Genomic DNA, 26,503 nt, shown 5'->3' on the forward strand with positions numbered 1-26,503 from the left:
TCTATTTAAGCCATTATTTGTCTCATATATGCACATTTAATGTGTGAAGAGTGTTCTTTATGAGATTTACAGTCTTCATGGAGAGATGGTTAGTTAATAATTCATTTTTCTAAATATGAATTATTAACTTTTTATTCCTTCTATACAAACAAATGCCATACCATTTTCCTGTTTTCAATTTTCTCAGTTTCATAAACTTTCTAATTTCTTATCCTAGTCTTAAATTGTTACGACTGTTTGCAGTCATCAGTCTTCCCATGATCCTTCATGTAGCCATTTCATTACATGATATCTTTAAACTGCTGTAGGGAAATCCAGCATTATTTGGAGTGTATAAATGCCAGAACACTTAACTCTTATATCTCTTATGCATGCAAACAATTCCCATCATATATTTCTCCCTAAGATCTTTTCTCCGAGCTCCTTTATCAATATATATTGGTTTAATAACTCCTAATTAGATATAAACCATTCACAAAATCACTTTAAAGGACACAGTGTCATTTAAATACCTTACAATGTTAGCATATTTAGTCTCTGAGGAGAGAGTACCAGATGAGTCTGCCCTAATTACATTGAGTCCTACACAGAAACATACAGTTTTCTTCCAGGAAAAAAGAGCTCCTACCAGGAGCTCTTGCATTTTTGTCCTGGCAGTGGCATACAAAAAAAGGATTGAATGAGTTTATATTATTAAAAAGAAAAAGCTAAAAATAAAAACTGTAGTAACTATACAGTTTTGTAATAATTTTTTTCCTTTTTTCTTTTTTTTTTTTTTTTTTTTTTTTAATAAACTGAAGAATGAAGAAATAATAGCATTAAAATGCAGGCATTGTTTGTTTTTTTTTTAAAAAGGATCTTTAAGCCATAATTTAAAACCATGATAAAGAAATAGTTTATAAAAAAATGTGCCTAGCTGAAAAGTGTCATACAACGTTCTTATTTTTCCCTTTCTTTATCCCAACTACATTCATATTCCAGATCAGTATTGTCCTCTCAATATCAGTTTGCAGTTATTAATAGGCTTCTGCCTTGGTTTAAAATATTATATCATTTTCAGAAGCCATAAACTTCAAAGCATATTATCAAGAAAATGTGGTAAATGCTTAATCAGCTGTTGCTTTTCTTGTTTTAGCAGACATGGTGATTTAATCCAAAATTAATTTTTATAGATGAAGTATCAGGAATACTGTTTCAAATATGAGATATTTTTTAGAAGATTAGCTTGTTCAAAGAAAGCTGTGTTCTAAATCTTGCTTTGGGGCAGGGTCACAGCATATAATGTAGTTATACATTTACTTTGATGTAGCTTGTGGCTACTTTCTGTTATACGTGCTGAAGCAGAGGAAAGAAGTTAATGCTAAAATATTTAAGTTTAATGTTGAAAGAGTTAAATTATAGTCTTAACTTGTTTTCACTTTCATTAAGGTTGGTTCAAGCGTCATCACTTTCATTGAAGTTTTTTTTTCCATTTTGTGAACAATATTAGGAAGATTAGTTGGGACATAGAGTCAATAGAAGTAAAGACCATGTAAAACACAGTTTTTGGAAAACAGCTTTATCAAAAAGGCATGAGACACAAAAAGTGACTGAAATAAAAGCAGAGCAGCTGTCAGTGAATGCACCGAAGGTCTTGAATGGCAGTTTTGCTAGAGATTTGTATTTATAATAACTGATGATTAGTTATACCCAAAGCAAGTAAAATAGAGCATTTACCTAAGAAACATTAGTATGCTTACTTATGTAATACTGTCAAACAAAGTATTCAAAATCAAAATAATTGTAACCCTGGTCTCTGATTTTTATCTTCAGGTTCCAAAGCAGAATTCATTGAAACATGCATAGTCTGCTGACTAGTCCTAGAAATATATTTTGTAAGTGAGAAGATAGATACAAGATCAGCTCTTTCACTGCCAAAAACTGTCACAGATTGCCTTGAAAATGGGTGACATCTATCAGTTTATTTACCTATATTTCACCTGCTACTTCTTTTTTTAATTCCCTTCTCTGAAAACCACTTATCCTTGTTTATAAACATGAAAGAAAGATAAAATTCTTTGAGTGCCATGAGCAGGGAATGTGCAAAGACCCTGAATTATTTATAGGGCAGATGTGTGAAATGCTGGACTTTCTGCAGTCCTAATTTAATATTCTCCTAACATTTCTTGAATGAATTAAAAGGTATTTTAAGATCCTGTGACTGTTAGCGGGCATGTAGTTTTAGTTTTTTGGTTTTTTTTTCCTGTGGCTAATGTCAACAGAAAAGTCATTTTATACTTTCTGAGCTGTATAAGACACATACACTCAGTGCAGTTAGAATGTTAACTAATTTTTAAGGTGAAGAGGTAGTTAATAATTTGTTGAAGTGTGCCAATCTATTTCAATATATTTTCAGCTGCACTTATAAAACAAAAAGAGAATTTCTTTTTTTTTTCATGTCATAATTATTATATACTTTGATACAGTGCTGCAGTCTTAAACACTAAGAAGTTCCAGGAAAATAATTTTTTCAATCAACCATTGTATATCTAGAAGAAAGTAATCAAAACTCTTCAGGATCTTAGTCATATTACCAGAATGGAAACTGGCTTTACAAGTAGTTAGTTGTGTTAGGACTGGCACACTGAACTCTTTCTAAGATAGGAAGTAAACATGATTTTGGAATAAGAAATAGATATCAGGTGTCATGGTCAGATTTATTTGTTAGGTGATTTTTATTTATTTATTTTTTTTTTTACAAGAACAGAAAGAAACCTGCTGTATTGTTGCTTTAATCTTACACTTAATTTCTGTTCTCATGAGCTTATTACATAATTTAGACTTTTTTTTATAAGCAAGAGGAGTACCAGGGAAGAGATTATCTTAATTTTCTTTAACTTACATTGACATCTTTAGCAATGACCTTGATGACTTCCTTTACTTTGTACATCTTTTCCAGGATTTTGCTTTTCTTGCTAAGTACAAATGCCATTTGAGTGGGGAGAAAAAAAAAGTGAAAATGCACTTTTTTTTTTTTGTTTGTTTTAGGTGTTTGCCTAATTACTGTGAACATGGTGGGGAGTGCTCACAGTCCTGGAACAGTTTCCACTGTAACTGTGCCAATACTGGTTACAAGGGAGCTACTTGTCACTATCGTAAGTCTAAGGTGTTTTCTGATTTCTGACTATGCTTTAACTTTTGATTGAATTTCTTCATCACAAAAAAAACCAAAACAAAACAAAACAAAAAACCAAACCAAATCAAACCAAACCAAAAAACTCTTAAACATATCATTCATAAAATATTCTCATTCATAAAAATACTCATAATTTATTTTGAGGAAAGGCCTTGGGAACTCAAAATATATAACAAAAAATTGATTGAAAGTTTAAGTGTTTTTCTTTCTCATTTTTTTTTTATTTTATACGAGATAGTAATATTCTCTCTCATCCATATAATTCTACCTTCTGAATCAATGTATAATTTAGAAATATGGTAAATTCTTCTTTATTCATGATAACAACTAATATTTATTATTTCTGAGCTAGTGGGACTACATGCATGCTCTGTGCTAAACCTTAAACACATGTTTATGTAGTTTGCTGGATCAGGAGGTAGATTAGGAGAAAATAAAATAAACACATTTTGAAAACCTAATTGAATGTAACTTACATAATTTCACAGGAGATGCTTTACTTTAGTACTGGTTTCAGCGTGTTCTGGGAAGAAGATAAAATAAGTATTCTGACTTTCATTACATGCCTCTCTCTAACAAGTAAAAATCCATATAAGTTTACTATTGGTTTTTTTTTAAGATACAAATATTGCCCTAATCATCAGATAAATAATTGTATATATATATTGTATTATATATTATCTGTAAAAAATCCATACAATCATTTTTGAGGAAAAGAATGTATGTCTACCCAAATTAGATTTTTTGAGAAATCAGATTTTAGAATAGTATTTAAATCTTTCTCGTACAAAGTCAACAATTATGTAACAGTATAAAGAAAAAACAAGTAACATAGAAAATACACCAATAGTAGAGATGCTTTTGAATACCTTGATGTATGAGCCCAGAATGAAGATGAAGGTGATTTGATCCATTGCAATTTAAAAAGTCACAATTTGAATCATTTGGTGATGTCTGTGAAGACAGAGGGAGGCTAGGGTCTCCTGATGATTAGAACTCATTGAGAAATGTAATGATATGAGTAACTGATTTTTTTTATTGTCAAAAATAATAATGAATAATTGAAATTTTGTCATTTCTAAATTTAGCTAAAAGTGTTTACTGTAATGAACCACAAAATCACATTTCAAAATTGCATAAATTGTTTATTATGGATATTTCATAAAGTAAAATGAATGGTTTGTCTTTTTCTTAGTTGCTACCATATAACACTCTTTTTGGCAGAATTTTTTTAAGTTTTGATAACTGATGGAGCATAATTTAATTTTGAAATAAAAGATTAAAACATTGAGACTGCTTAAAAAAAATATAATGGTTAAAGAAGAATTTAGATTAATGTATCCAGCTGTAACATTATCATCGTGCTTCCTGAGATACACTTACAAAGGTGGATTTATATGTCTTCTTTTTTCTCAGATATTTGATATATAAGAGGTATCACAGATAGTTTTTTTTAGACCTTGACTGATATAAACTATACATGACAAGGAAACAAGGACCTGTCATTTTGTCTTTGCTTATTTAGTTCTTTTACTGAAACCTCTGACAAGTCACTTGCTTTTCTGTTTTAAAATGGGAAGAAAATAAGGAGTGTGAAAGCCAAAAAAATGCTTACCTTCTGCTTTACATTACAACAGCAGCATCAAAAATCTGACTTGGTTGAGTTAGTAGTGGGGGTTTCCTCAAAATCTGATTACCAGGTTTTAAGTAATACCCTTGACATTCTAGCATTATTCGGCAATTTTGAAGCCATTCACTCACCCTTATTTCATGGTTTTCTCACAGAAGTTTTGAGCTGGAAATATAGAATAAAATGCGTAAAAATGCGCATTGTTTTCTCCATGATAAGTAAAACCAAATATGCTTAACCATTTCTAATAAAGGCATAGTTTTGATTGCATTAATTTTTCTTCATTCTTTAGCAGAGATAGCACACAGACACCTTCTTTTCCCGATGTCAAGGGTCATGCACTTTTTTTTTTTAATTCCCTGAATAAAATGTAAAATCATGCCATTACATTTGTGATGGAATGTGTTCTTTTACAGCCATCTATGAGCAATCATGTGAAGCCTATAAGCACAGAGGGAACACTTCAGGCTTTTACAATATTGATTCAGATGGAAGTGGCCCGTTGGGACCATTTCTCGTATACTGCAATATGACAGGTGAGGTGATAAACTTCCTTAACTTACAGCTGTGGCTGTATGCATGCTCATTATATTGAAACACAAGTTAACAAATGAAAAGTCTCTGTAGTTCATGAATTTAATGCAAACATGCACAACAAAATGAAGGTGACTCCTTAGCTCAGGATAGTGGGCAAATAATTAGGCATAAAAATTAGAATTATAACAGGATTAAGGCTGTGAAGCTAACACAGCATTCCTGTTATGCTTTGCATAAATGGGGATGTGTTCCATATGGAGACAATGTCACACTAGTTCATTTTTGGTGAGCAGCTTTATTTTCACTGAAGTTACAGCCTCAAGGATACTTTAAAAATGAGAAATAAGTTATGTTTATGAGAAATTTGTTGACTTTCTCTGATAGCATTCTGAAAAAAATTTATTTAGATCTGGCCTTTGTTGGGAGCAATATAAATATTAAACTTCATCTTTCAATCTGCAAGGTGATCTTTTGGAGAATACAAATGCAACCAGAGGGATTCAGCCTCACATTTGGACACCCTGGCCCCTTCTGCAACCATACTTTGAATCTGAACATGTGTATAACTACAGGTTTTAGCCATCAAAGTTTGGTGTTGGTCTGCTTTTAATCAAAGCAGTTGATGTTATCTCTGTGTGGTATATGGTATATTGATATATGTCCTTTCAACTAAGCTTAAATTTAAATAACTTTTTGGAATTTATTATTGCTGGATTTGTGGCTGTCTCCTTTACTGCTTGCCTAGCCCATTTTATTTTAATTAGTTTCCAGCCAAAATGATGGGTTTTCTTGTTTTGTTTAACAAAAAATTATTTTTGCACAGTTATAACTGTTTAAAAGAATATGTGAATAAGCTAAATTTTAACTGGATGGGGCTAGGTTTGCCCTAAGTGTGAGAACTTGACTTCGAAACCTTATAGTAAGGTTTTGATGTTGACTTGAGCACTTACCTAATCTCACCATGTCAGTTCCTGACTTTGACTTCTACAGCTTTTTCACAATAAGCACACTTCAGATTGGCACAGACGCTTAAAAAGAAATATTCTAGTGTCCTGTGAGACCTAAAAGAGACCAAAGAATCATGGCAGAAAGATGACAATTTTTCTAAGTGTGTATAACTCTCCAAGGTACAGTGTAGTGTCTGATTTATCCTTGTGTGTCCATGAACAGCTGTTCCTGTTTTCCTCAGTCACTCCTTATTCACCACATTAAGCAAACATCATTGATCAGTTCTTCATCTCAAGATGCATTCTGACAGGATGAATCCTCTATATTTGTTTTGTTCCCAGTTTCCTCATGAGTGGTATTCCCTTTTCCCACCAGAGGCAGGGAAGGCAGATGCCCACATTTCTTACTGCACTGCCTTGTCTTTGACATTCATGGGGCTCTATTTTCAGACAGCTGGGAGGGAGGTACCATTCCTTGATTTTATTCTTGGAGGTCAGTTTCAGAATCAAAAGCCTACAGTCCACACTGTCAATTAAATACTACAAACTTTGCAGTTACCTGTTATTCTTTTTGTTTTTGGTAATTTTGGGAGTGTGACAATGAGTTGAATATCCAAACTGCTTGTCTTCATTTTTATGTTCAGTGTAATGTTTAGATGTATTTGTGTTTGTATGTATGTCCATCAACCAAAAAAAACCCACAAATGTAGAAAACGGCATCCAAAACATACAAAGGAACCAAAATTTAAATTTGTATTTCTAGCTGTTTTTGATACTCTAATAACATCCTTAAAAATTATAATTAGATAAAAGATATTGTATTTCATTTTTCTGACTAGTACTTATCTCTAAGCGACCATATGTGCTGGTTTTTAACATTTGACATTTGGTGAGGAGGAAGAAGCCACACACGGAAATAGTTTTTTTCTGAGAGGAGCTACTGAGAGCTGCCTCTATGTCTGACAAAAACCAACCAGTGATTAGTTTTGAGAACTGACAACCTCTTAAACCACTGATAAAGCTGAACACGCCTCTGAGAACACTCATTTAAAAACCAACAAACTTCAAGAAGCTCTCTCTTCCTTCTGGCCTGGAAATAAGTAGCAGGCCAGCCCAGTCTGTCCAGCGATTGCCGGGCAGAGGAGGGGAGGCCATCGGCCACGAGATCCCGGCTCCTTCCCTCTGCCCAGCCAGCCCCTGGCTCGGCTGGAATGCTGCTGCTCTGCTCCTTCTGCGAGGGAAAACCATTGACCCACAAAGCTACCACTGTGCTCTTGCCTGGCTGCTAAGATCCCGGCCTTTCCCCCAGCACAGCCGCTGGAAAATCCTCCGCCCTAAACAGCTCTGCAGGGATCACACCACCAGCTGCAGGCCTCGGGCCAGATATTCACTCTTTCACTGCCCAGATGAGAGCTGCAGACCTTACATCCTCTCTCGAGTGAAAAAAAAGGAGTTGAAGACGCGCAAAAAAACAACATAAAGACACCAAAATCAATAAAGTATGTACCAAATAGGAGGGATTGAGGAGATACCTCACTCTTAGGCTGAAATCTACTTGTAAAATTATGGAAAAGGCATGATTGATACATCAGACTCTTTTTTCCCTGTAGCTCATTAAAAAATATGAGGTAGTTAAAGCCTGCACATTGTGACATGAGCAAAGGCATCCGTGATGAGCAAGCAGGTACTGAAGTAGCTGTGAACCCATAAAAAGTTTGAACAGAGACAAGCATGATGAAGACCCTTTGCCCCCAGTGAAGGAGAAGAAGACCTCTGTTCCCAGCAATGAAGATAATTTCAAAAATAGATGGAGAGCGCCTTTGCTTTTGAATAGCTCATCCCTGAAATAAGGATATAAGTAAATTGACATAGCCCTCAAAAAGTTGTGAGGGAACGTGTAAGTCGAGGAGAGGGACTTTTGCACAGTGATCAGATTTGAATTCTCCAGGGCTGCTGATTCCCTGTGGCACTGAAGCCACGAGAGAATTGTTTTCTTGTAGAGAAGTCTCCATAGCATGATGGGAGAGACTCCTCTCCCTAAATAAACTAGAGAAAGACTATTTTAGAGAAGGCAAGCTGATTAATTTGTTCCTGTACATTATCATTGTGAAAGAAAAGAAAGTGTAGGTGGGAGGAGAAGTGTTCTAAAAGTTTTATTCTTCTCATTATTATTATTTCAGTCCTATTAATAAAGTTCTTCTTTATATCCTTTGAAGTTTAAGCGTACTTTGCCTTCTTTCTAATCTTATCTCACAACAATAAATAAATAAATAAATCTAGCGAGTGCACTAGCAATTTAGTCAAAGCTAGACCCACCACATAAATTAGCATATTAGCCAAAAAATTTCAGATTAGGAAACCAAAACCACTACGTCATAATTCTTTCCTCTTTATGGATATTTTTTAATATCTGCCATGTGCGGCCTATAGGCAGCTGATGAAATAAAAGATAGGTCTAGACTATTAGAATGTCTGAAATATTATATCAATAGAAATATTTAGAAAAAAAGAATATTTCTTATGTTTTTTTCAAATTACACCATGAAGATGCAAGAATACAGTAACCATTAATCCCAACTTGACTTGACTGTCCCAGATGGGCTTTAACTGGAAGCCTTCTCACCCCTATCTTGAAAGGAGTGAGACTGACAGATTTTGGAAGTGGGAGTTGGAACAGAATAAGCTCATTTTTTTTCTATTCACAGGTGAAGGTGCTTGGCAAAGACACAAACCAGAAAAATTATATGAGCCTTCACCATGACTACTATTTAATTTCAGGTGGCAGTAATAATTCACTTTGATGTAATCTTATACATGAAGTATAACAAACACAGTATACCCAAGAGATTTCTGCTTCTTTGTATGATAGAAAGGGCCTATAGGCCATTTTCTCATACAGAATAAATTAATTCAAGATATAAGGATGAATGCAACGTAGGTAGATTCTAGGATAGAACTAGTGTTATTTTATGCATCATTTAAGCCTGGGGGAAGTAACAGTAGTAAGTGGTTTTTTCCTTTTAATCTCTCATTGCAATTTACCAAGTAAACAGTATTTTATTTCTGATACAAATATTTGGATGTCATCACTTGTTCTTTCCTTATTCAATAATCCTAACTAGCTGAATACCTGTTACAGTCATGGTACAATGATCTACCTGTGAATAAAGCAATGAATAATTGTTTTCATTTTTGCTCAATGATTTATGTCTGTTTCATGGGCCCCAAATGGCTTTCTGTCATCAAAGAAGTTGAATCATCATAAATGCTGTTTCCATTACTAACTTATGCAACTCTCTCATTCTTTGCTGCTTTTCACGTGTGTTTTGAAAGATGCAACGTGGACAATTATACAGCATAACAGCACCGACCTAACCAGAGTTAAAAGTGCTAATCGAGAGAACCCACACGCTGTGTTTTTCAAGTATTCTGCCAGCCTTGACCAGCTTCAGGCTACAATAAACCTTGCAGATCACTGTGAACAGGAGCTTGCTTACTATTGCAAAAAGTCAAGGCTTTTAGACAAGTCAGGTAAGTAAAGCAGAGAAACTTCCTTATATTGCATTGTGCCTTTTATTTTAATGGCTACTAAAGTTATTTATTTCTGTCAAGGCTATGGCATTTTACTGCTATGAAGTTTAAACTACTTCAGATATTGAGTTCTCAGATTTCTGTAAGTTGCCAAGAGATATTTGAACCAAGAAAATGCAAATGTCGATTTATAATGATTTTCTTTCAGAGAATTAAATTCTCAAGTTAATTTCTTTCATAAGACTTTTAAGTTAACAGAGATTGTTATTAGCAGATCCCCTCTTGTTTGGACTTCTTAGGTTTTTTTTTTTTTAATTTTAATGAAATAATTAAATTATTACTGAGGAAATATCTTCTTAAAAGAACAACAGTTAGTGCATAGATACCAGCAGAAGTTAATGTGTGCACTTAAGTGCATATTGTGAGTACTTGACAAAACACATCAATAACATTGAATTTCCTTGGTCAATATAAACATTCTTAAAAAGCTCAGTAGTTAAAATGTGGATTATTGACAAAATTATAATTGCTTTAAGAAATAAAGGGAGGTCTGATCTACTTAAAGAAAAGTGAAGTTATGTAGTCTATTTAAATTTTAACTCTAAAACTAAGTGACTTGTGCACCAGAAACTCTTAAGGTGCTAAAAATTGATTCCTTGGCATTCTTTCCTACTAAGCAGAGAATGCCTCTGCGTGAAGCCCTCTCTGGTTCTATGTCTAAGCTCTTTCCTTATAAATTCTTTCTCCCTAATTATGGCATGGACACCTCTGGGCTTCATAGGCTGGTGTTCACTCTTAGAAGAATATCTGTTTGAAAACACCTCCACAGCAAAAAAAGTGAACCTGCTGTTTAAGGGGTCCCAATGAACCTTCCTTTTACTCTGGGCTCCAAATTAAAGCTATGTTTAGATGTTCAAAAGCCTGGTTTGCCTCAAGCAGAAAGTTTAAAGACTACGTTTTTTTTTTTTGTCTAAGGAAATTTCATGTAAATGTGCTAAAATAATTCACTGTCTATATTGTTACACTGTTTATATTACATATAGCTGCACTTTTATAATATGCACATAAATATGCTAAAATAAATGTTTCAGAAGTGTGCAACTAGTCACTTGCAGTAATTTATCTAAAATTTAGTTTTGACTGCTAAGAGTAAATAGACATGTGAAAGTTATGTGAGACTTCTACAAATTTTCTAAAATAATTCTTTTTTTAAACAAAGTTTAATCACTCTCATTTCTGCTGTTTGTAATCTTCACTAGCTACGCCTGAGAAACAGAAAATTTTATGATTATATAATATATATTTTGGAACATACAGTCCACCTAGTAATTCTTAACTGACTGTAGTTTAGAAATGCATTGTATTCAATCAGCCTGGATAGCATTTGCAAATGATCTCATTAAATAAGTCATTGGTTAATACATTTTTGTGATCATTATGAAGAAATCTCTAACCATTTTAATTAATGGCTTTATTTTGCCTAGGCAGTACTTTCTGCCAAGGCAGGCAAAAAAAAAAACCTGGTCTAATCAGTATGAACTTGCAGCATTTCAGTAAATACTCTCTCCTCACCCTGCCGTATGAACAAATAACTGAGACCAGCTTTTAAACATACCCCAATGTCCCTAGTGAAACACTATGAATGCTAATTCATTACTACAATATAAACCTAAGGCATGCTGTTAAAGCAGCAGAAATATTCTGCTTTTTACAGTCTTAGTTGTTAGAACCTTTTTAAAGTGTCACCTGATAAATTATTTATACACGGTCTCTGGGTTTTCTTCCTCCTGTGATGGTTTGCAAACACAAACACTGATATTGGACATTGATGCCATTATGCAAGCTTGACTTTTCGAAAAACTGCTCACACTGTTTTTTGGCCTGCTGGGCTGACAGTTGTGTGGTAATGAATGCAGTCAATATGTTTGCGATCTGAAAGATTGTCAGTGTAACAGAGGTCTTATCTAACAGTGAGGTTTAATAAGCAGTAGCAGTTGTAAGTTAAGAGTAGAATAAATTCCAGCTTTTTCATGGGGCCGAGTGCTGAGAATGGAGCTCCAGCAGGAGCAAAAAGAAATGCATCTATATGAAACAATAATTTAACAGTACTTTATTTCTTCTCATGCCTTGACTTTCATACATCCATCACCCTTCTTCCGTCTCATTTGAGATGGTTTATCTTTATGCTTCATATCGTTTAGCTGTTATATGTTCTGTAGATATTTCTTCTGTTACTATGCTTGCTTGGCAATATCTTTAAGCTTATTCTGCAGAACTGTAGCATTAAGGAAGCATACAGTTTTATCATTTTGCTATGAACAATGCTGACTTGATGTGCCACAAAGAGATGTAGTAGTCCTGGGCAACCTCACTTCTGCTCACCAGATATATCAACTTGCTTATGGGAGCACCATTAACATGATTTCTGTTGTCTCTGAATACATAAATTCTGAATCTGCTGTCCATGACCTAACAGCTGTCTTTGGGCATTTCTGATTAACACCACTATTCAGCTGCTTGAAGTTCATCACAGATGTGGGTAGTAGTACTCTGTAGTATCTAGGTAGTGGGATGAGGCCATTTCTGTGACTTTCCTCATTCTATTTCTGGGAGTTCCAATACCTGAAATTTATTTTTACTTGGGAATATAAACTACCCTGATTTTTAGGGTGATTATATCTCCTCTTTCATGGACCATTTTAAAATAAATTATATAAATGGAATGCTTAAGATAAATTATTCTAATATCATGGCTGGCTGAACTAGGTACTGTGAATTCCCTTTTGCACTAATGCAAGCAAAAATCTGTGACAATCACTTAATACATGATAACGAAGTATTAAAATGAATAATTACTTATCAAGTAAAGGTGGAAATTTATTTTTTCCTGGTCATTTAAAGGTTTTAGATTTGAGCAGGGATTTTTGTCTTCTTAACCTTTTGGAAAATTATTTGGGTAGAAAACCTGAGAGAAGTAGGAGACAAGACTGGGGGCTGATTTTTTCTAACCTGCTTTTTAGATGGGATGCCACTGAGCTGGTGGATTGGAAGAACCAATGAAACTCATACTTACTGGGGAGGTTCCTTGCCTGCTGTACAAAAATGTGCGTGTGGACTGGAGGGAAGCTGCATTGATTCCCAGCATTACTGCAACTGTGATGCGGACAGGGATGAATGGTGACTTTTTACTGTTGATTATTCACATTACTTTTTTTTTGTTAAAAGTAAATAAAGAAAATGTACAGGCCCTAGCACATTTATAATACCAAGGCAGTTGGAAATCTAAGTTGCCGTAGTGTCATCTGATTCTTTGCTATAGGACATAGTTTTTCACAAAGTTAGTGTTATATACATTAAGTATCACTGCTAATTCTTTCACTCTAAATTTTGGGGAAGTTTAAATTTTACAAGTACTTTCTAGTCTTTTAGTTTATTGCATGTTATAGATTAAGGAAACAGTTCTTTAGCACAATTTCAGTTAGTTTTAGACTACTGAGCATAATTAAAGTTAAAATAAAACTGAAACTGTGAAAAAAGTTAATTTTTTGCATAATTTATAACTACACTTTAAGGTTTAGACTTCTAACACCCTTCTTTTTCACCTGCAACATAGATAATTAAAATTAATACTCTTGCTATCAATGAAGCAAAAATTTACATGGAATTTTATTCAAAGAGAATGAATGAATTTCTAGGATGTACACCTTCCACTTGTGCCTAAAATTCTCTGAGGTCATTTACGATAATTTTCAAATAAATAATATAATGGATAAGTTCTTGTTACAATGTCAAATCTGAACCTGAAGTAGGATCAGATACAACTTTCTCAACAATAGCTCCAGTGCAGGATTTGATAAAGCAGAGGGACTTTTCAAATGAAATCTCTTTTGCTGAAGAAACCTTAAAATTCTGAAGTCCATTTAAGTTATATAAGTCAAGTTCAGTGAATACATTAATATCTACATTTTTAAAGAATGCATCAATTTCTATTTTTTTGAAAGTGGGAAAATGTAAGGAAGATACTTAGGAACAACTTGATATGTGCAAAATCAAGCAATACATAATTTTTTTCTTCTGAAGGTCCATCCTTCCTTTAAAGGAAGGACTAATGAGTTGGGTTGGAAAATGCTCATTACCTCAACATGAGCAGGAAATTCCGTAGACACAGAAATGAAAGTACAGGAGTTAATTGAAGAACCATTCTTTACAAACTTCAAAGATTTCTGGAGAAAAGAATTCGGTGTTGCAGTAAAATTCACAGGGTGATATCTGCAACATTTATTCCGATAAAGAGAATAAAGAAACACACATAACACTTAAATTCTTAATTCTTAAATACTTAAACACTTAGTTCTTAAATTTCCATATTATTATGCTGTATGAAAATAAAATCAGTATTAATTTCTAACATGAAAATAAGTGTTAAAAGACGAATGCATTTTGAGAAAAAATGACCAAAATTTCTCATGCGTGTAAAATATTCTTACTCAGTTTGTCATTTATTCAATCCATGTTCACATATATAGGTTAATTTATAATGGTAACGTATTTGTAAAAACCGTAGATGAGAGGATTGTGTGCATGTCTTCACATGCACATCCACTTCCAGTAAGTTGCTGAGATGTTTTAAATTGACTGTATTAAATTGAAAGTATAATGGATCTGGGTTTATATTCATTTGTATCCACTTTTGACACTTAAAAGTAGAGATTCTCCCCAATGATTCCAGTGTCACAGTGGTTATGTGTATACTCATTTTAAGTACGTGTGATAAATGTTGTACTTGGTTCCCTAGAGAACTACTGTTTTGGATCAAATGACTAGATACTGTTCAGTGGGTGGAAAAAGTAGGTAGAATCTATGCTTGCTTGAGATGCATTTTGAGTGTAGAGAACTAGTTACACACTGTGCTTTTGAAACACTGGTTTTGGCAATCTACTTTTATAGTGAATTCTGTCTTATTTCATACATTGGACATAGATTTAACTCTGAACTCTGTATTTGACTAATCAAAAACTTTACATCTCTAGAACTCTAGAACAGAAACATTATTTTTTTAAAAAATCTGATCCTAAAAATTTAAAAATTGCAAATCCTCTCCTTTGAAGATAATTTCTATTCAGTTTCCTTTTGTTTACAGTGTCACTTTACTGAAGCGAACACTTCTGGTGTTTTGAGGGAATTCCTTTCAGTTCTAAATTATAAACCTACAATATCTCACCTCATGAAAAATTAACATTTAAAAAAACCATGTTTTCATTCCTCACTTAAGGAAAATAGTTTACTGAAAAAGTGTTTGCACTGTGCTCCAAAACAGAGAAGCAGAAATTGTATGCAGGACAAAGATGATGGTGATAGGAAAGGGACAGGGGAGAGGAAAAAAATGGTTTCTAATTTTATTCAGCATGAGGGTGGAGTCTTTCCCTGCACTGTGCACTGAAAGACAAGGTTGCTAAGCCAAATTACATCCTCAGATGTATTTCTTGGATTTCTTCCTGAGGTATGTCTCGTATTCAATCTCTGAGCACTGGAGCCTCTAGATTACTTCTCTTAGTTTCTGCTGTTTATTCTGAACTATTTGCTTTGCCCCATAGAGGGAAGATTCAACCATGAATGGACAGATTGAATTTTCCAGAACAGTCCTGAGTAACTGAACATTTCCATGGGTTTAGGGAAAAGAAATTTCAGGGTCAAAACTGGTGCTTATGGAATTTAAAAATTCAGTTCTGGTACAAAGTCAACAAAGATTTTAAGCAACTAATTAGGTCTTATATTGCAAGTATTAAATTTGTGCTATGAGTGCAAAGTTGCATATTTTCTTTCCTTCAAGTTTCATATTTATAGCTTATACTGCTTTTCTTGTAGTCAGCATGACTTTGTACATTTCTATTTGATTTTTAAAAATTTTTCTCAAGGTGGAAAAAAAAAAGTAGACTTACTTGAAAGTTATGTAAAGCCATTAAATATTCCATATTGATGATGGAGTTAGTTATAGATATATTATCTCCTCTGAGACATAAAATTCTTTAGCAAATTTGACTTGGGCAAATTCATTGACTTAGGCAGCCAGTTAGGTGCCCATTACTTCAAGAGGACTTTTCTCATGCTTGTGTAGACCAGTACAACCATAGAACTACCCACTTCAATTAAATTCTTTCAGGTCTGCCAAATGAGCCCAATACCAACTCCAAAGCATATGTTTCTATTCACAGTTTTTTGTATCACACATGTGCAAACACATATGCACACGTACGTATTTAGGCAGCCTTTTTGTTTTTTTTAAAGTTTCTTTCCTTTTTTTGAGGAATGTGTCAATGATAATGAAATTATTTTTTGGAAATATTTAGGAGAGCTGTGGCTTTCATTTTACCTTTTCAGGACTAATGATACTGGCTTCCTCTCCTACAAGGACCACCTACCAGTAACTGAAATTGTGGTCACAGATACTGACAGACCAAACTCGGAAGCTGCTTACAAACTGGGGCCTTTGCTTTGCCGTGGTGATAGTAAGTAACTACTGAAGAGTTCTGCTAAACAATGATGCATTTTTTTCTGCAATGACTTTTAAACATAATTTGTTACAAACCTAAGATATGCTTCTCTAAAAATTTCATCCAGGAATTAGGAAAAAGACCCGCTATCATCCAGTGCAAACCATTGACACTGTAAAAATGCCTTTTTCATGATACACATCAACAGTGAAAACAAAAAGTGTTGTAATAGTTTTCAAACAGATATTTTGGTTTATCCAACTGGATTTAATTATGAATTCATGAATACATGATCAATTTAATTACATGAAGGGGAGTTCATAGCTGGTTACCATGTCTTGCAGGCATACCCTTTACTAGCTATGCATGCGTCCATCACAAAACATTGCACATATTATCTCCTCTGAATTTCTGTGCAGCTAGGAAAGCTATACTGTGGGAGAGTAACTCAGTGTATACAGTATGTTTATGCAAAACTGATACCTTATTGAAGATTTGTGATGATATTTCTGTTTTTAATAATTTCCCTTTTCAAGAAAGAGAACATGTTTGACTTATGTTCAATAGTAATGTAGTATGCAAAATTCTATATCTGCTCTGGTTTGTAATAAAAAATTAGGAATTATGCTATAAACAACCCCAAAGAACTCAACTGAAGGGTTGGATAAGCCATATTTGATATACAGTTGAGTAAGTTATTACAATATTAAATTAGGTTAATTTCTTTAATTTCTTTAATCACGTTACCTCATGAGTTTTCATGACCTTACTGTTACTATAAAAAACATAGTATTATATATAATATTTAGAAATATTTTTATTCTTTATGTGACCTTCCTCCTTCATCATATGATGTCATGTTTGGTTTTCAAATTTCTTCAGCTTGTATGAATAAGAGAAATACTAGTAAAGTACTGATTTATACTTTTAAGCTCACTCAAGAAAGTACATAGATTAAAAAATACACATTAGTATGTATTTATTTTTGTGTCATCTCTGTCTTGTCAGGGTAATTATGCCTGGAAGATTTCTTAACAGATGTGTATTTCAGCACTGCATTCTAATTTTCTTATGAAAATGTATAAGACTTAAAAATCCCATTGGGTTCTTTCACTTCGCTAGTCTGACATCTGATCATTTCTCCTACATATCATGGAACTGTGATATAGTGTTATGGTTTAATTCAGTGTGACAGGTCCTGAGGAGGTGTCCTGCTTACAGCAGGATTAGCCATGAGTTGAGATCTGGTTTCTCAGTGCTTTGAAGCATCAAAGAGTGGAGAATGAACTGCTTCTCTGGGCAGCTTCTTCTGCTGCTTGGCTGTCCTCAGTGGGAATTTATTTGTGCTTTTATTAAGCCTTTTATTTGTGCTTTCACCATAGCAAAGACCCTGTATCTGTGTCATGATTTCCCCTTAGGCTTTGGAGTCTACTGTAAGGGTCTCTAGAAAACCTTTTTCTTCCCCAGGTTGAAGCAGCCCTGTTCCTCCAGCCTGAAGGGCAGGACAAGTGCTCCAGACCTGAACATTCTGGTGACCTCCACAATACTTCCTCCTGTTTATTAATGTTTTCCTTTGCTAGGGGAAAAGAAATTGCAGCACCAATGCAGATGTTCTCTTGCAAATGTCAAATAGAGGGAAGGATCCATCTCCTTCAGTTGACTGGCCCTGCTCACTCAGCCTGTGATACAGCAGACCTCCCCTGTGGCCACAGAAAATGAAGCCAGTGGCAAAGGCAGAAATGAAACAGAAACACTTAGAGCTTGTGTAGGGGGAGAAGAATTTGAATTTGAATTCCACTACTCACCAAGTTCCCAGCTATTATTAATTACAAAACCTGACCTCAGATGTGACAGATCTTAAAACATGGAAGTCAAGTAGCTTCCTCAGAGTAATCTCTAAAACATACAGACATTTCTGACACTCATTGACCTCTCTGACTTCATTTGATGTTTGCTTAGTCTGGGTGATTGAATTGCTGCAATATTTCACACTGATGAATGATCACAGTATTTCTAGACAAGCTCTGATGGAGAATTCTAAAATATCATGAGAACAAGCATGGGAACTCAGTTTGAATGTCAGAGGAATATACTTGTAATGTCATACAACATTATAGTACTTGACTTCAAAAAGAAGCAATTTTGAACTGAAATAAGCTCAGTGAAAAGATTTCAGAATATAACAGTTCATGGTCATGATACAGAAAAAACCTTGAAATAAGAACACTGATTTTTTTTCTCAGTCATTTACATCATAAATACAGTATCAGAAGATGTGTATTTAAGGAGGTAAAAGCTAAAATTTGAGAAAACAACACAATTTTTGAAGAAAAATAGTTATGTCAGAGATTTTGACATAAACCCAAAGTGCAATTTGTTAAGAAAACCACAAATTCTATTAGCGTTTATAATAAAACATCTAAATACAAGTTTGGCATGTTATATATGCATATATATGCATATATATATATATATATATATATATATATATATATATATATATATATATAATGAAATTATCATTTACATATTTTATAGCATGATATGTAATGAAGTCCAGAGAAGGGCAATGAGGCTGATGAAGAGCCTAGAGAGTAAGTTCCATGAGAAGAGGCTGAGTGAGCTGGGGATGTTTAGCCTGGAGAAAAGGAGGCTCAGGGTGAACCTTATCACTGCAGCTCCCTGAAAGGAGCATGCAGCCAGGTGGGATCGGCCTCTTTCCCAGGTAACCAGAGACAGGACAAGAGGACACAGGCTTAAGCTGCACCAGGGGATGTTCAGGCTGGACATCAGGGGAATTTCTTCACAGAAAGAGTTGTTAAGAGCTGCTTGGGGAGGCTGTGGAGTCATCATCCGTGAAGATGTTTAAGGAAAGACTGAATGGAGCACTCAGTGCTATGATCTCATTGGCAAGGTAGTGTCCAGTCAAATACTGGACTTGAAGTATATATAGTATTATATTACATGATGTTGTTACTACTACTATTATTATATAATAATAATAATAATAATAGTAGTAGTAGTAGTAGTAGTAGTAGTAGTAGTAGTAGTAGTAATAGTATAATCATCATTATTTTATTATTTATTTATTATTATTATTCCAATGGTAGTTATATATCAGCAGTGGATTTTAAAATGAACATGTTCTTTAATATCTAGCTTTACAGGTAATGCAAAGAGCTATGACTTGCAGTAATTTCTGAGTTCTACATATTAATTTTCAAAGTAGGCAAAACTGATAAAGTTTAAACTGTCTTGCCAGGCCACTGCTTCTAGCAGCAGTTTGAAGTTGCATAAGGAAGGCAGACCATTATTAAACCTTTTTCCCTAACCTGAGGTTGTTGACACCCATGAGGGTCTAATTAAATGTACTATTAATGGCATTTACCTTTGGATAGGTGAAAAATGCAAAGAAGGTTTAGTGGCAAATTCCCATTCTTCAGAAGTGCTGTCAAACAAGGAAGAATAGATATCTTGGACTCACAGTGTGATTTGAATTTTTCAAAGAGATCATTGCTTTTTTTTTTGCTTCTGTTGCTCTTCAGAACTAAATAATACGATCGTATTTCACAGGAAGTGTCCTTTATTAAATAGGTTTTTGTTCTATCTGACAGACATAAATTTTTCAGATTAACTGACTCGCATACCATGTAAAAACATGGAGGAGAAGGTTTACTGGTATTTATAATAAGTTCAGTACTTCATTAAATTACTCAGATCTAAAAGATCATAAATTCTTATTGCATCAATAATCTGTTCCTTGTAGGACAGTTACTTGGGAGGAAAAGAAAATTGTTTATGCCCACAGCAAAATAAAGTAGAACCATGAATAATTGTTTGAATTGAATTGTCATAAACCATGCACTGCACTAAGTTTACAAGTTAGAGCAACTTATTTGGGTGCTTCTGAAAAGTCATGTGTCAAATGCAGTCCAGAAGTTGTTGCCTGTTTATTGTTGCATATTTTTTATTTTCACTCTTTCTTTTAACCTTCCATTACTGTACTTGGCTTCTTTATTTTAGATTTTAAGGATTGATCTCTTCAATGAAGTATGTTAGTTATAAGAAAACCAAGCCATATTAGAGCAGGGCAGGAAAGAGTAGCCTTCTGTGAGAAAAAAACCCCAAAAACAAAACAAGCAAAAACCCAAAAGCAATATAAATATAAATATAAATATAAATATAAATATAAATATAAATATAAATATAAATATAAATATAAATATAAATATAAATATAAATATAAATATAAATAATATAAATAATATAAATAATATAAATAATATAAATATAAAATATTTTATAAAGTTTTAAAAATTGCAGTTAGATGTTATTGATATTTCAGCATTTATGATAAAGTTACCTGCTTATATTTATAAGATGCCAAGGTACAATGAAACTACTAAAGATATTCTAGAATAATATGGCCATTTAAAAAACGTTAATCAATGGTATTTGGTGGCCACACCACACATATGAGTAGCAGTCACACTTTTCTGTGACCTTCAAAATGAAGTAGTGGTTCATTTCTATAATCCCTTTTCTGCTCTACAATACAATATATTTAATAAATTGTATGTTAAGACTGCTACTATCAAATTGAAAAATATATAAAAATGAAAGTTAAGATTAACATTAACTTATATCAACTGAAAGATTTTGAAACATATGAGAATGAACAAAGTCTTCGGTACATTAATAGACAGAAATTCTGTGGTCTTCATGAAAAAAGAGAGAGTTACCTCCATTATTTTTGTCATTATTGAAGTAAAAGCTAGACTTGAATAAATTGCAATAGAGTAATTAGTATGAGTGAATTAAAAAAACTCTACCTTTCTATGTTGGGTGTTTTTTGTTCTTTTCATTACAAGAGCTAAGTAGACATATTCTGATTTATTTCTATGAATTTCCAGTAGGTATTGGGATATATAAAAAAAATCCAAAACACTGAAATATATCGAATGTTCTAAAATTATTGTATTAAATGGGTGATTATAATCTGTCAGCAGAAGACTGTTTCTTGGGTCCAAAATAAAATTGATTATATGGTTCTTCATAAAAAATAATATAAAGATACTATAGTGCATTATGAAGATAATATATTGTTCAGCATGAATTTACATTAAATAAAGATAAGGGTAATACTGGTGAGGAGACTGATAGGCTCTAGTAAGGTATTGAATGGAGTGTCATTTACCTGGCTGAATTAAAAAAAAAGTAAATTCAACTGCAAAATGACAGTGCAAGCATGTAAATGCAAGCAGACAATCCATTCAATGTGGAATGAGAACACATTCCTCTGTTTGACATTTAAATGAGGAAAGAAAAACCAAATAGTGTGAGCTTTGGATGTAACAGTGACTAACCATATTAACCAATCTTAAGTGATACCTTCATTAAAGCAGCTCAGTAAATTTTTGATCGAGCAAGGAAAACCATCTGTTTCATCTCTCTTCAGTACCCTGAGAAATCAGGGCATGTCTTTTGCTTTCAGTAGCAGAAGTAGTTGTAAACTGTGTGTTCAACTCTACCCCTTATTTAGCATTACATAAATTATTATTAATTCATATTTGTCCTATCCTCAGTCTAATCAACATTGTTTTGGTCCTCTTTGCAGCTTCCTGCATAATCAAGGGGTTTAATACAAGTCTGTGATTACAGTTTTACAATACATGAAGAGAATGTAAGGATAGCATTAAAGAAGTTGAGGTTCATTTTTTAGTAGAAGCATTTAAATCTCTTTGCTGAATTTGGGCATAATCTGTGGTGATTGTTTATCTTAAAAGGAGTTTCATAGAGGAAGAAATTTCAAATAACATTGTTGAAAGCAGTAAATAAAGCCAGAAAATTATTTAATGTTTGGGATTTGAAGCTAGACTGTATGTGAATACATGCATATGCACAAACTGGCAGTAAAAGCATTTGTGAATATTCTATAAATTGACATGTTTTAATGCAATCAATTGCATATTTTTCCTAGACTAAATTATGTTTTTCAGACAATAATTGATTCAGAGCATTTATACAGTCTGTATTTTATCAGACTTAGAACTAGATGATCACAGTTTTCCCTTCTGGTCTTTTATCTATGGGTCTTACAGCTAAAAAAAAAAAAAAAAAAAAAATATACTGTTTGGCAACATAAGGTCTTTATTGTCTCTGCCTCAACACTAAGTGTCCCTGCTGACAGAATGAAGATACAACTATTAGAGATATCACAAGGAATTGATACAAAAGATGAACAGATTTCAATTTTCAGTAGGAACTTGTAGAGTGCTACAAATTGCAACTGCATTGTTGTTTTGAGAAGGCTATTTTTTCTGTCTTGTTATTATTGCCTCTTTTTTTATTTTACAGGTTCAAGTAAGACTAGTTGATACATGCCAAAAGCTTATGTAATTTTTTTCAATAGGAACAACTTTATGTATAATTTATAAGAATAGGATCTTCCTTCTTTTTGCTCATAGGAAGACTGCAGCCTTACTGCTTAGAAAAAATGCTAAATAATATTGATTTCCTAACCACATGGTGTTTGGCAGTTCCAGAAAACTAAATGGGAGACTGTGAGCCAGATGTCATAAAGTGAAGAAATTCTTTTCCCAACATGATTTACAATATAAAATACTTTGTAATACACTTTTCCTAAGCCTATATTTAACCTGCCTTATTGATAGAGTATCTTTACATCCATAAATCACACAGTTCTCAGAGCTGAGAAAAAGAAGAGTTAGAAAAGAAAAAACAGTAAATTAGGAGAGAAAAAATAAAACTTCCTATCCCTACCCTCCCCCAGGGATGAAATTTTGATTTACAAATATCATTCAAATGCGCCATTGAAGCTAATTGTATCACTACTTTACTGGACTGTTACTGCCACTATTGACTCTCTTCTAATTGTTGGCAATGTTATACCAATTTTGTATAAATTACAGTATTAACTTCCTATTGTGTTCGAATTACTGGTAACAGCCAGCCCATTATTTTTAAATAGCTGTGATACACTTGATTCACAAGTGTTGTGAAGTTTGCTCTGTGGGAGCCATGACCTGAAACAGTTGAGGAATATGGGCTTAAAACTGGTGCCAGTATCTAAGACTGCTGCTTTTCTGGTGGCATTTTTCACAGGTTGGTAACTTCAAGAAGCTCATAAGGCAGCACAGGAGAGCGAGGTGCAAAGCTGCACCAGCTGCAGCCATCTGTTCACAGCTGCCTCACCATGTAAAAGCTGTCCCGATGGCTGCTTTAACTTGTGATAGCTGGCAAAACTCCTGAGTGTCAAAAGTCACAATGAGCAATTGCCAGAATATCTGTGAAAATCCTGTCATGCTGCTTTTCTGGGGTTTTGTAGGTTCAGGATCCAATCCCTTCCTAAAATGATGAAAACTTTGCTGGAATGAGGGAATGGACTTTAATTTTACTTCACTGGCTGTGGACTAGACCTCCATATACACTGTATTATAGTGTTTCATTTTGCAGGAAGAGAAATTTTCGATTCTTCTTTTCTTTTTGCTTCTTCCTTCCCATCTTAAAATCAGAGCATGGCTGGAGTAAAAATTAATTTTGCATAACTGTTAGACCAAGATCACAACATTATCAGGAGAATAAGCAATGGACTTGATCAATTAGATAAGAAAGTATTGAATGCCTCATTTGGTTTAGTAAGCAATATAATAAATACTGATATATCTGTAAGGATTCAGCAATACTAACAAGGTACTTCTAGCTGAACACCAGAAATGAAGATTATGTCCTTATTAGAAGAGGGTGATATTGGAGATTTTGCATAAGCATTTTAATAATCAATAACAAAATCTTGCAAATTATGATTGAATTCTGGCTAAAAAATAAATAAAACCCGGGGAAATGCCTAAGCTAACTTATTAAATTTTGCAATTTATTTCTTTGATTTCTTCTACAGTAATTGCAAGGATTTTTGTCCTATATTCTTTGAGATATTTGGTAAATTTCACTGGACTACAATGATAACAAGTATCTTCTCCTTGCTATAAAACTTACACTAGAAATGTTAGATAACACTGTATCTATCATACTTTCATTCTGTTAACCAGGAACATTTTGGAATTCGGCTTCCTTCAACACAGAGACGTCCTACCTGCATTTCCCCACCTTCCATGGAGAACTCAGTGCAGATGTCTCATTTTTCTTTAAAACAACTGCTTCCTCAGGAGTGTTTTTAGAGAACCTGGGAATTCAAGACTTCATCAGGATAGAGTTACAGTGTAAGTGACATGACTGATGGTGTTTTTGTTGTTGTTGTTGTCACTACTATAAAAATTGAATTTAATTTAAAGGGTGAGTATTTAAAAACTGTTCTCCACTTGTATTACTTCTACTACTAACAGACCTGTATCATTGTCACAAAAAATCACAGCACTGAAGCTAAACAAGTATCCATTTGAGGAAATTTTTTGCCCCAGAGGTTTCTTAATCTAAGAGCACAGTAATCAGCCCCTGGCTGCTAAGACTGTTTTTGCTTCTTGTGTTCAGGACATCTCTGCCACCAAGTGTTCTTCCTCCAAATTTTAACACCAGGCATTATATGTGGCTGCTGGAAGATTCACTGTGCATGACTCAGACCTGTTGTGACACAGTAGTTTAAGTCACACATTCTCATCTTTTTTCTTTTTTCTTTTTTCTTTTTTTTTTTCAATTTTGTTTCATTTTATTTGTGCAGACACAAATTCGTAGACTTACAAGCAGAAGTAATTTTTTGTTGCTTAAGAGAGAATTAAATATCCCACTAAATCCAACTTAAGGTGACCAATGTAAAATGAAACCTTTATCTTAGTTGACACAATGTATTATACTTACATTGCTCATTATTAAAAGGGAGAGTTTTTAAAAGGATGAAGCATTTTTTTATTAGGCTTTTGAATTAATTTGAAATGTCACATTAATTGAAAAGTCTTCTGCTTGCTTGGTGATTCTGGGAGTTCTTTGAAACACTTTTTACCTTGAGATTAGACAGTTCCACATTTTTTCCCAAATTAATTTTGTTCTGAGACTCCAGTATTTTCTGGGGAAGAAATAAATAAATATAAATGAATAAAAATATAAATAAAAATAAATATATGTGTTTTATACAAACTTTATAGAAAAGTATAAACTGTATAGGAACTTCAAATATTTTTTATTAAAAAGTAAAATATTCTGCTTTTTGGGGTTTTTTGGTCCATGTTAACATCTTATGTTAATGAAACAAATAGGAAAACACCTTCTGTAGGTAGTTTAATTACAGAATATTTTGTTGTGTTTAATGAATGTGTTTTTCGTCATCTAAAACTTTAGTGCTGTATTTGGAAGCAACCCTGTTTTCAACATTGCTGTTGCCATGTTTTTTGGCAGTATGATCTGCCTTCTGTTAAAGCTCTGTGAATAGTTTAAAGGACAGCAGCTTTGTAAACTCATGTCATGCAATACAGAAAATTACTGGATCAGCACTTTAGTGGAGGCTGTCAGAAGCGTTGATGGTAGTCTTGTCTGATAAATGATTTTCCATTTTCAAAATAAACAGGTAAATCATGGAAGCATTAAAGGAATGCTTCTGACGACTGAATTTATTCAGACATTTGTCAGAAGACTGTAAGTTTTTCTTCAGAATAATAATATGAAGACAGCCTCATGTCACTTGTCCCATTCATTCATGAACATACAAAGCACTGCATACTTATGGGTTTTAAATGACTTTATATGAGTAGGGAGGTGTGAGAAAAAGCAAAAGGCTGAATTGGTCTAGAATTTCAGCATCTAAAAAAGCAAAGTTATCTCGTTATTGTGTAGCACATTGAACTTGAATATTTCATATGGTATAAAATTATTTAGATTTCATCATCATATAAAACTCCACATAATAAATGTGAATGTAAATTATCTGCCTACACCTGATGTGCTCTTAAGAGTTTCAAATTAATTAATGTCTTTTACTTGTGCAATAATAAATCTAAAATATGTAAATTTCAGATTTAACTGTTTAAGATGATGATGTGAGAAAATATTTAAAAGTTATGTCATTAACATTTGACATTCAGTTCTTGGGAAGACTGATGTTTTGTAATATTTTATTGATTGTTTTCAAACTTTCTATTTAATTATTTTATTTATGGAGTAGTAATCTTTAGACGTTGAAGTCCAGCTTCTAATAAAAAGCATCAGATTCAGAAATTTAATAGGA

General features: G+C 33.4%; 1 protein-coding gene across 1 annotated transcript in view; it reads left to right on the plus strand.

Annotated features, from left to right (window-relative positions):
• Positions 1–26,503, plus strand: part of CNTNAP4 (contactin associated protein family member 4) — a 203,585-nt gene that overhangs the window by 153,463 nt on the left and 23,619 nt on the right. Inside the window, exons 11-16 of the mRNA XM_056513630.1 lie at positions 3,028–3,134; positions 5,222–5,341; positions 9,623–9,820; positions 12,841–12,997; positions 16,199–16,326; positions 24,381–24,551. Coding sequence (XP_056369605.1) covers positions 3,028–3,134; positions 5,222–5,341; positions 9,623–9,820; positions 12,841–12,997; positions 16,199–16,326; positions 24,381–24,551 — 881 coding nt within the window. The remainder of the gene's footprint in view (positions 1–3,027; positions 3,135–5,221; positions 5,342–9,622; positions 9,821–12,840; positions 12,998–16,198; positions 16,327–24,380; positions 24,552–26,503) is intronic.

Source organism: Oenanthe melanoleuca, chromosome Z (assembly GCF_029582105.1).
Source record: "Oenanthe melanoleuca isolate GR-GAL-2019-014 chromosome Z, OMel1.0, whole genome shotgun sequence".
Classification (NCBI taxonomy): Eukaryota; Metazoa; Chordata; class Aves; order Passeriformes; family Muscicapidae; genus Oenanthe; species Oenanthe melanoleuca.